The following is an 11,875-nucleotide window of genomic DNA, read 5'->3' as shown; positions in this document are numbered from 1 at the left end:
AAACTGTTAAGAATACAAAGTAGTAGAGGGAGCAACTTGCAACATGCAGGAAAGAGCAGTTTTGCTCTTACCCTGAGGTCTCAGGTGAATAAAAAGTTGGCAAGTTCTGTGACAGTGGTGAGGTCTGAAACTAGTATAAATTAAGAACTAACCCACTTTTTTCTCCTGAGTTCTACTGTATCTGGCACCAAATGCAGCCTTAGGCCCCAATCCTGCATAGTGCCAATGGGAGCTGAGGGCTCACCACACCTTGTGGAGCCATATTTTTGTACACATACTTGTCAAGGTTGGCCAGACCCTAAACTGTGCTAGCACCTGCTAAAAGCAAGGATCAGGTCCCATTTGAAAATTGGGGACCTTCCTGTTTCTAGCACTGAATGGTCATGGTTTAATGCATGTAATCATATATTAAACCTGCCATGGATTGAAGACTGAATAATGCACATCCTACACTGCATACCAGGCACTATAATGAGAGGGTTGGAGGTCAGGGAGAGACGAAGGAAACATTTTTCTAGCAGGCAGATTTTCTAAAATGGCAGCTGTATGAAGCTGCTCAGATGTTTGGAATGTTAAAATTAACCCTGGCACAGATGGATTAGTGGGCGAATGCAGAGGAGGTGCATCACAAATTAAATATATCACATGGCTCTGCTCTTTACCTCGTTATCACAGCATTTGTGATATCTAATCTCATCCTATTTGATCTGTGCAGGTATTTAGAACACGCCCTTCCTGGTGATATATGAGCACCCATCATATGTTATCATTCTGCAGGTAGAACTCCTGCTGACATCTCCAAGGCCCTGGCATGCCTATTCAGAGCAGCACATACGCATTTGCTTAACTTCAAGCTCATGCTAAATGCCACTGAAGTCAGTGGTCAAATTAAGCATGTGCTTAAATTCTGTCATAAATATGGATGGATGGAAGCATGTGCTTAAGATCTTCCCTGAATCAGCATCCGGGAGTATTCTTCAAAGGCATAGTAATAACATATGATTTAATTATTACTAATATTATCATATTGTTCCCCTCGGGGTAACGTAAGCTGATATCAGGGCCCCATTGTTCTAAACACTGTACAAACAGTACATAGTAACAGCCAACCCCTGCCCTGAACAGCTTACAGTCTAAATCAGGGGTCGGCAACCTTTCAGAAGTGGTGTGCCGAGTCTTCATTTATTCACTGTAATTTAAGGTTTCACGTGCCAGTAATACCTTTTAACGTTTTTAGAAGGTCTCTTTCTAGAAATCTATAATATATAACTAAACTATTATTGTATGTAAAGTAAATAAGGTTTTAAAAATGTTTAAGAAGCTTCATTTAAAATTAAATTAAAATGCAGAGCTCCCCGGACCGGTGGCCAGGACCCGGGCAGTGTGAGTGCCACTGAAAATCAGCTCGCGTGCCATAGGTTCCCTACCCCTGGTCTAAACAGACAAGACAGACAATGGTTGTGGGGGACAGGACATAATATAAAAGCAGAATGAACAATGGGATGGTGATATATGTCATGTTAGTTCTATGATTCAGAAGGCTTTCAGTGGCAGGAAATTAGAGAAACAGAAAGATGTCCCCTGCCCACCCTTCATACAGGAGGGATAGATGAAAGGAGAACAGGTGGGGGAAAAGAGCCGGGAGGGCAGATTGAAGTGAAGAGACTGTGAGAGAGGGAACTGGGGTGAACAACTAATCAGCAGAGTGGAAAGAATGCCCAGAGTAAAAACGGAAGTATATACTCCTTTATTTCTAAAGTACTGCCCTGCTCCCCTGTCAGCACATGCACATGCCTAGGGACTTGGGACACTGCACAAACACTTACAAATACATTATGGTTAAGAACATTAGATGGTTTTAAACTGTAAGGACACCAGATAAACTATTTCAACAGCCACACGCTGCTTATGAGGCTTTATCGTTGCTTTTACTAAGCTCTCAAGGAATCTTCAGTTTGTGCACCTCCTAAGCCTGACTTGCAGCAAATTCAAATCTGCATTCTTTGGCCTGGTCCCCACTAAGCCCCCACTTCGGACTAAGGTACGCAAATTCAGCTACGTTAATAACGTAGCTGAATTCGAAGTACCTTAGTCCAAACTTACCGCGGGTCCAGACGCGGCAGGCAGGCTCCCCCGTCGATGCCGCGTACTCCTCTCGCCGAGCTGGAGTACCGGCGTCGACGGCGAGCACTTCCGGGATCGATCCCAGAACATCGATTGCCTGCCGCCGGACCCTCCGGTAAGTGTAAACGTACCCTTTAGCTATACTTACACCAGTTGAGGACCTGGCCCTCTGTGTTTTAGAAGAATCTATTCTCACTGAAGCTTTTATTTAAGTATATCAATTTCCTGACTCTCTTAATTTCAGTGATTCCTGCAAAAAGTATTAATTTTTGTAACTCCTAATTCAGCAATTCTGACAAATTCTTGTTTTATGCTGGCATTATATCACTGACTTCAGTTGATTTATTCCTGATTTACACCAGTGTAAGTGAGAGGAGAAATCAAGCCTAAGGAAAAAGGTTCTATGGACACACATCTGCTCTTAGATACACATGCATGTTTGCCATTTGCCCTGGTTCTAATAGCCTTATTTATACTGCTGTAAATCCAGAGAATGTTGAAGTCAATTCAGCTACATAGGGAGCAAACCTGTCAGGTTAAGCAGAATTAGTGCTAATTCATGTCTTCATTAATTTACCAAAGGGCAGGGCAGAGTTTGGTTTATTCAAAGTTTATTTTAGGTTGTTTTTTGCATAGTAGATATTTTCTGCATGAAAAGTGAAGGATTCAGTCAAGATGTAGTTAATCAGGGCATAAACTTACAGCTGGTTGGAGTCACAAAGATGTGGTATGCACAATTTGCTAGAGGCATTATTATGTACTTTAAAACATTGCCTTTCTTTTTCACTCCCTGCAAATGGCCACTGACAGAGACAGGATTCCAGAGCAGATTCCTCAGAGATCTGATCCAGTGTGGCTAATCCTATGCTCCAAATTCTTTAGTCCCTACTCGGTCCAAACTCTCATTGCAGTTTCAACACTGTGGTAGGAGTTTTGACTGAACAATGATGGAAGGATTTGGTTGGATGAAATGAAAATAAAAATGAAAAAAAGTTCCCAGTGTTGCAAGCAGTAGGACTGTCAAGATAACTTCATGCAACAAATAGTTAAAGTGCCAAGGAGTCTAGAAATAACTTTTTTCCTGCCAAGACCTCATAGATAGTGGGGGCTAGTTTTAGTATGTTAAAACTTGTCTTCCTATTTGTTTCCCATCATGTACTTTGCACTTTGAGCTCTTGATAATGATTTTTTCTCTCTCCTGTTGTATTAGCAGTTTCTGTTGGTAAGATCGGTTGATGCATCCGGACCACACAGTTATACAAGGACCTGAAGCCTAGAAACAAGCTGCCAACGCGCACACTGAAAAAGAAGCAGCATGGGCTGTGGCAGAAACTGTGGGCTACTCACGGGGGCTATCATTGGTGGAATACTGGCTGTATTTGGAGGTGCCCTCATACCACTTGGAGATTACCTTGTTAACAGGACAATAAGAAAGGTACAAGTTATGTTCTCCTTTAAATCTCATATCATTTGGGGTTATTTTAAGTCTCAGAACTTTGGTTGGGAATATCTTTTTTCCAGTTTTGAGAAAATTTGTACAATACTGCAATTAGACCTGAGGGCTTTTCTTTACTGTGAAAGTGAATTCAGGCTGATCCAAGGTTTTAGAAAATTGCACATGCCAAAAATAGCTTTTAGTATTTCAACATAAGTTAGTTTGTTTTTCTTCTATTCTCTCTCTATTTCATGTTTAGCATGAGGGGAAAGTGGTAAGAAATAGAATCAGAAATGTAGGGCTGGAATGGACCTTGAGAAGTCATCTAGTCCAGCCCCCTGCTCTGAGGCAGGACCAAGTATACCTAAACCATCCCTGACAGGTGTTTGTCCAACCTGTTCTTTAAAACTTCCAGTGATGGGGACTCCACAACTTCCCTTGGAAGCCTATTCCAGATCTTAACTATCCATATAGTGAGAAACTTTGCCTAATAGCTAACTGAATCTCCCTGGTTGGAAATTAAGCCAATTACTCCATGTCCACTGAAGGTGGGACAAGGAGAACAATTGATCACCCTCCTCTTTAGCACAGCCCTTAACTTATCTGAAGACTTTTATCAGGTCCCCCCTCAGTCTTCTTTTCTTAAACTAAACATGGCCAGTTTTTAAAAAACTTTTCCACATAGGTCAGCTTTTCTAAACCTTTTCTTATTTTTGTTGCTCTTCTCTGGACTCTTTCTAGTTTGCCTACATCTTTCTTCAAGTGTGGCACTCAAAAAATGGACACAGTACACCAGCTGGGGCCTTACCAGTGCTGAGTAGAGAGGGACAATTACCTCCCTCGTTTTACATCCAACAGTACTGTTAGTACACCCAATAATATTAGCCTTTTTCACAACTGTATGATACACAATGTATCACATTATTGGCTCAAATTCAGATGGTGATCTGCTATAATCCCCATATCCTTCTCAGCACTGATTTACCAGTTATTCATCATTTTGTATTTGTGCATTTGATTTTTCCTTCCTAAGTGTAGTACTTTGCTCTTGTCTTTATTGAATTTCATCGTGATTTCAGACCAGTTCTCCATTTTGTAAAATGTTATATTAAAGCTGAATTTTCTGATCAAATAATTTACAGTTAAGCTGCTCGGTGTATAGCTAACACAGAATCTGGCAACATATATTGTAGATAGGACTGTCCAGAAAACAAAAATTCCAGTTTGCAAAAAATAGTGAGCTTTCACCATCTTTCTTTCTGAACCTCTCTCTGGCTTCATGAATATTTAGTTACTGTGGAACAGCTTCAACAGGAGAACTTGAGAGAGAGACTCTATAGCTCGATGGTTAAAATATTTACAAGGAATGTGGGGACCTTGGTTCAAGTCCTTGTGCTCTCCCACGTTTGAATCTTCATTGGAAGTGAGTGACATGCACAGACATAGCTCAACTGACTGTAATAGAACTACACCAATTGGACCCAATCCCACTGCAGTCAATGGGACTTATCCCAGTGGCTAAAGTTTAGCATGTGCATAAGTCTTTGCAAGATTGAGGATCTGGCCCATGCAGTTTTGGAAGCTAGTATTTTTTTTTTACTGTTACTTTATTTCCTTTGTTTGTTAATGCTCAATTGCTTACTAATCTCTGAATCTTTTTTTTTTTCCACATATGGCCCAATTTGGCAACAATGTAGCCACTCACTTAGCTTTAGCTAGTAGGAGTATTCTCAGTGATGTTAGGTTCTGATCCTGCAAGGAAATGCTTTCTGGTTGACCCCTATGCCTGCAAAGAGGCCCTTCAAAGTCTACAGGAGTCCAACAGTGCCTGCCTCCTTGCATGATGAGGACCTTACATACTAGCAGGGCAGTGTGCAGAACAAGGGAAGTGATGCCTAATAGAGCTGAGTGGCGAAACATATTCCATTTTGTGGAGGATTTTGCTACTTTGAAACTTTGGTTTCATTCCAATTTGAAACAAAAATTAAAAATTTCGAAATTTTCCATGAAAGGGGATGAAGCTCTAGGGTCCCTGGCTTTGGGATGGTCTGCATGGTGCACTGTCCTAGAGCCGCAGGCCCTGGAAGATCAACTTCCCCAGCAGCCCACCAAGCAGCTGCCAAGTAGCCAGGTGAGTGAGCTGGCAGGAAGCCAGACAGGTTTCCACTGGACCCCTGGTTTACTTCCACAGGAACTTCATCAAAATCAAACTGTCTCCACAATATGTTTTGATTTTGATGAATCGGCAAATTCCAACAAAAAACTGCTTCACTGGAATTTTTACAATCAATTCTAGTACCTAGTTTTGTTCAGATGCAGGGAGAAGCCACACAATAGCTAAAAACAGTGGTGTGTCTCACTAGGTATTTAATCATACCCATCTATCAACATTTTAGGAGATAGAAATCATGCAACATACATTTTCACAAACATTTTATAATTGATTGAAACTTGGAGGAACATGTAATTACATAAGAACGGCCATACTGGGTCAGACCAGAGGTCCATCAAGCCCAGTATCCTGTCCTCTGACAGTGGCCAATGGCAAGTGCCCCAAAGGGAATGAACAGACAGGTTATCATCAAGTGATCCATGCCCTGTCACCCAATCCCAACTCCTTACAAACAGAGGCTAGGGACACCATTCCTGCCCATCCTGGCTAATAGCCATTGATGGACCTATCTTCAAAAAATTTATCTAGCTCCTTTTTGAACCCTGTTATAGTATTGGCAAGGAGTTCCAGAGGTAGACAGTGCGTTGCGTGAAAAAATACTTTCTTGTGTTTGTTTTAAACCAGCTACATATTAATTTCATTTGGTGGCCCCTTGTTCTTGTATTATGAGAAGGAGTAAATAACACTTCCTTATTTACTTTCTCTAGAACACTCATGATTTTATAGACATCTATCATATCCCTCCCCCCCTTAGTCGTCTCTGTTCCAAGCTGAAAAGTCCCAGTCTTATTAATCTCTCCTCATATGGAAGCCATTCTATACCCCTAATCATTTTTGTTGCCCTTTTCTGAACCTTTTCCAATTCCAATATATCTTTTTTGAGATGGGGCAACCACATCTGCATGCAGTATTCAAGGTGTGGCTGTACCATGGATTTATATAGCGGCAATATGATATTTTCTGTCTTATTATTATTGATGATTCCCAACATTCTGTTCACTTTTTTGACTGCCGCTGCACATTGAGTGGATGATTTCAGAGAACTATCCACAATGACTCCAAGATCTCTTTCTTGAGTGGTAACAGCTAATTTAAACTCCATAATTTTATATGTATGGTTGGGATTATGTTTTCCAATGTGCATTACTTTGCATTTATCAACATTAAATTTCATCTGCCATTTTGTTGCCCAGTCACCCAGTTTTTTGAGATCCTTTTGTAGCTCTTCACGGTCTGCCTGGGACTTAACTATCTTGAGTAGTTTTGTAGCATATGAAAATTTTGCCACCTCACTGTTTACCCCTTTTTCCAGATCGTTTATGAATATGTTAAATAGGACCAGTGCAGATCATTGGGCGACACCACTATTTACCTCTCTCCATTCTGAAAACTGACCATTTATTCCTACCCTTTGTTTCCTATCTTTTAACCAGTTACCAATTCATGAGAGAACCTTCCCTCTTATCCCATGACTGCTTATTTTGCTTAAGAGCCTTTGGTGAGGGACCTTGTCAAAGGCTTTCTGAAAATCTAAATACACTATATCCACTGGATCTCCTTTGTCCGCATGCTTGTTGACCCCCTCAAATAATTCTAGTAGATTGGTGAGGCATGATTTCTCTTTACAAAAAACATGTTGACTATTTCCCAACAAATTACGTTCATCTATGTGTCTGACAATTTTGTTCTTTACAATAGTTTCAACCAATTTGCCAGGTACTGAAGTGAGGCTTACTGGCCTGTAGTTGCCAGGGTTACCTCTGGAGCCCTTTTTAAAATTTGGCGTCACATTAGCTATCCTCCAGCCATTTGGTACAGAAGCTGATTTAAATGATAGGTTACAGATGACAGTTAGTAGTCCTGAAATTTCACATTTGAGTTCCTTCAGAACTCTTGGGTGAATACCATCAGGCCCTGGAGACTTATTACTGTTTAGTTTATCAATTTGTTCCCAAATCTCCTCTAATGACATCTCCATTTAGGACAGTTCCTCAGATCTGTCACCCAAAAAGAATGGCTCAGGTTTGGGAATCTCCCTCACATCCTCAACAGTGAAGACTGATGCAAAGAATTCATTTAGTTTCTCTACAATGGCCTTATCGCCTTTGAATGCTCCTTTAGCATCTCAATCGTCCAGTGGCCCCACTGGTTGTTTAGCAGGCTTTTTGCTTCTGATGTATTTAAAAAAAAATTGCTATTACTTTTGGAGTCTTTGGCTAGCTTTTCTTCAAATTCTTTTTTGGTCTTTATATTTTTACACTTCGTTTGCCAGAGTTTATGCTCTTTTCTATTTTCCTCAATAGGATTCATCTTCCACTTTTTAGAGGATGCCTTTTTGCTTCTCACTGCTTCTTTTACTTTGTTGTTTAACCACGGTGGCTCTTTTTTGGTGCTCTTACTATGTTTTTAAATTTGGGATATACATTTAAGTTGAGCCTCTATTATGGTGTCTTTAAAAAGTTTCCACGCAGCTTGCAGGGATTTTACTTTTGATACTGTACCTTTTAATTTCTGTTTCACTAACCTCCTCATTTTTGTGTATTTCCCCTTTCTGAAATTAAATGCTACAGTGTTGGGCTGCTGTGGAGTTTTCCCTGCCACAGTGATGTTAAGTTTAATTAAATTATGGTCACTATTACCAAGCAGTCCAGCTATATTCACCTCTTGGACCTGATCCTGTGCTCCATTTATAAACTGTATATCACTGATATAATCTTGAGATATACTCAGATTTCTGGACATTAAGTATTTACTTTGGATTAGACCAGAACATTCTTTTAATCTCGTTCAGTTTTTTGGAGTATTTATGTTGCTAACATTATTGTACATTCATTTACTTGATACAGATATATTTTTGAGATCACTTTTGCGACAAACATATCTTTGCAAATGTCTACATGAGTTTTGTGGCAATGATGCTTATGTATAAATTCTTAACTTGTGATTTTTAAATGAGATCATCTTTAGCTTCTTTCTGTTTTATTTCTTTGTGATAATTTGTTTCAGATGCTTGAATTTTTCACTATTCAGCTTCTCTGATTAAGAGAGAGCACCACACTGAATTACAGGGGTTAAGTGAAAAACTACTCTGTAAAATGGCGCTGTAGGGTTCCATTTTTATTATTATTCTAAATCTAATATGCACAGTTGAACATTGAAAAGATACGGCTAGTCCTGCACACTCATACTGAGCCTGACTCAAGATGGATTCCTTCTTCCTTGTGCATCATCATCACCAGTCAAACCAGTTTTGATGAAAATTTCTTCAGGAAAGTTTCTCAGGTTCAGGACAGAACATTCAGAAAATAGAGGGAATGCAGAATAACCAACACTCTGGTGGTTTAGAGCTCTCAGCTGGGATGTGAGAAATCTAGGGTTAAGTCCATACGCTTTATAATTCAGAGTAGGAATGTGACCCTAGGTCTTGTACTCCCCAGGCGTACCCACTGCATTACTGACTATGTGGGGGTCTCTAGCCATCTCTGCTGTTTTGGGGTATCTGTGATTTTTTTTTTAAATGAAAAATGTCTCTGTTTAATTCCAGAATGGAACAAAAACAAATTTTGAAACCAATATTTTTTTCAGGAAATGGAATTGTCACTTTCTGTCCAGCTCTACTGCTGAGAGTGAAAATGTTATTTTTACAAAGTTGCTTTTGAGAATAGAATCATAGATCCATATTTCAAAGCTTTTCACACTGGGCTCAGATCCGGTGGGAGGACAATATCTCTGAGTTAATCCCTGTGGCATGTAGAGGTTCATGGTGGCTCTGGGAGATGTACCGTAATTTGATATACATCCAGGTTCAATTAATTTGGCTTAAATTCTTATTGCTGGGATTAAAGAAGCAATGGTTTAACAAATTAACTTGCCCTTTCAGCTTCTGAGGGTCGAGATCTGACACTTCACAACTACGGTGAATAAAACAGTCACAAACTAACTTCTTATTGACTTTTATCCACATCATGCAATCACCAGGAGCCTATACAGTTCACCCCAAACAAATCCTATTAAAGCAAATGGACTTTGACATGAATAAAATGGGAAAAGTTTTGGCTCCACAAATTAATACCATTAAACAGGCCTTGCCAAGAACAGCTGAATTATGTCTTGCTGGTCTAACCTGAGGTACACAGACAAAGCCATGAACAGAAGCCTGAATAATGCCAGTGCTTCACGTGTTTCTGCCTTATGGGCCAAACCCTGCAGCCTTTACTGAAGTCAGTACGAGGTCTGCCTGAATACACTGCAGGATTTACACTCCATGGTGGTTCTTCCCTTTCACTAAACATATTTATTTCCATTTCAAATGTTTTTGTTTTTACTCCAATACTTTTGAGGATAATAAATCCCAAACCAGATGCACTTAGTAGTTTGACCTCTAACTCCACCATTATCTCCTAGATAAGGGTCTATGGGCAGGTGCTTATCATAGCCTGCTCTAAAACAAAGTCCACACAATATGTGGAATTAAAAAGTCACCATTCCTGCAGTTCAGCATTCTTAACAAAAACATGGCAATAGCAAACGTCAGCTAAAACATTCTCCCCAGATTTTGCTGCCTCTAGGGGCCCTAGCCTGTAGAAATGGCAGACAGCCAGGACACTATAATCAGGGTAAATGCAGGACTGTCTTTATTTCCTGTTTACATGGATTCTTTCCTCTTTACTATATGCCCCCTGACCTATGCCTATACTGCAGCTGGGAGAGCCTTCCAGCCTGGGTAGACAGACTCATGCTAGTTCCGTTCAAGCTAGTGCACTAAAAATAGCTCTGTTGATGTTGCGGCTTGGGCGGCAGCTCAGGCTCTCAAGCCCACCTGACCCCCTGGTTCTGTGCCTGGGTTGCTAGCCCGGGTCTCTGGCAGGGCTGCACTGTCCACACTGCTAGTTTTAGTAGGCTAGCTCGAGTGATGTTAGTGCAAGTTTGTCTGCCCATCCTGGGAGGCTCACTCCCAACCACAGTGTAGACCTGCCTCTGGTGGCCACTCTGAAGAGTGGTTCTAAACCAGAGGTGGGGAACCTTTTTTATATCAGGGGCCACTGACCCACGGGAGGACGTGGAGGCTCGGGGCTTCCCTAGGCTCTGGGGCGGGGCCAGAAATGAGGGGTTCAGAGTGCGGGAGGGGGCTCCAGGCTGGGACATGGGGTTGAGGTGTGGGTGGTGGTGCAGGGCCTGGGAGGGTCTTAGGGTGTGTGAGGGGGTTCCAACCTGGGGCAGGGGTCGGGGAACAGGAGGGAGTTTGGAGTGCGGGCTCCAGCCAGGCAACGCTTACCTCAGGTGGCTCCCGGTTGGCGGTGCAGTGGGGCTAAGGCAGGCTCCCTGCCTCCCCTGGTTCTGTGCTGCTCCCAGAAGAAGTGGTCATGTTCAGCCCCTAGGTGGAGGGGCCAGCTGGCTCTGCGTGGTACACGCTGCCCCCGCAGCTCCCATTGGCCGAGGTTCCTGGCCAATGGGAGCTGCAGAGCCAGAGCTGGGGGCAGGGGCAGCACACAGAGCTTCCCTGATTGCCCCTGCTCCTGGGGATCGCAGGGACATGTCAGTCACTTCCGGGAGCTGCATGGACCTGACCGGACTTTTAACAGCCTGGCAACCCCAGCTTCTCCCTGCAGCGGAGTGAGCCAGTGCTTGTGTCTCCATCCCCACAGGAGGGTAGGCAGCACCAAGGCTCAGGGCTTCCAGCTAGCAGCCTGGACAATTGCCGCAGGCTGCATGAAATGAAGCAGCAGGCCGTATCCCGCACAACTAACATCACATAGCCCTGAGTGCTTAGCCTACACCCTGGATCCTCTCTTTGTATAGCGCACTCCCATCCAGGGCTGGTGTGTTTTTTTTAGGCAGAGGCCTATTGAGGGCATCTCCACCCAGGCTGCCTCGCTCCAGCCCTGCATTGTCTGAGAGCTGCACTGGTGCTATACTGTGGCCAGGGCACTCTCGAAAACAGCAGCTGCAGCCAGGAGCTTACAGCAACAATGCAGTTCTGGCCCAGTCACTCCCCAGAACAGCTCTCAGGAGACCTATGCCTTTACATGCACTCCCACAGACACACCAGCAGTAGCAGCCAGGCAGGGGCTAGGATCCAGTGCCGCCCCAAGCCAGCTACAGCAAAGCTGTCAGAGGGGGGCATTTCCCCTTTTAAAGGTACC

The 11,875-nt window shown here is 42.5% G+C and overlaps 1 protein-coding gene across 1 annotated transcript in view; it reads left to right on the top strand.

The window, feature by feature from the left end:
* The first annotated feature begins 3,439 nt into the window (after positions 1-3,439).
* CD36 (CD36 molecule (CD36 blood group)) overlaps positions 3,440-11,875 on the top strand; it is a 39,047-nt gene continuing 30,611 nt past the window's right edge. The window contains exon 1 of the mRNA XM_065416865.1: positions 3,440-3,559. Coding sequence (XP_065272937.1) covers positions 3,440-3,559 — 120 coding nt within the window. The remainder of the gene's footprint in view (positions 3,560-11,875) is intronic.

This window comes from Emys orbicularis, chromosome 1 (genome assembly GCF_028017835.1).
Source record: "Emys orbicularis isolate rEmyOrb1 chromosome 1, rEmyOrb1.hap1, whole genome shotgun sequence".
Taxonomy (NCBI): domain Eukaryota; kingdom Metazoa; phylum Chordata; order Testudines; family Emydidae; genus Emys; species Emys orbicularis.
The sequence above is the reverse complement of the archived record's forward strand: the minus strand, read 5'-3'. Positions and strand labels throughout refer to the sequence as shown.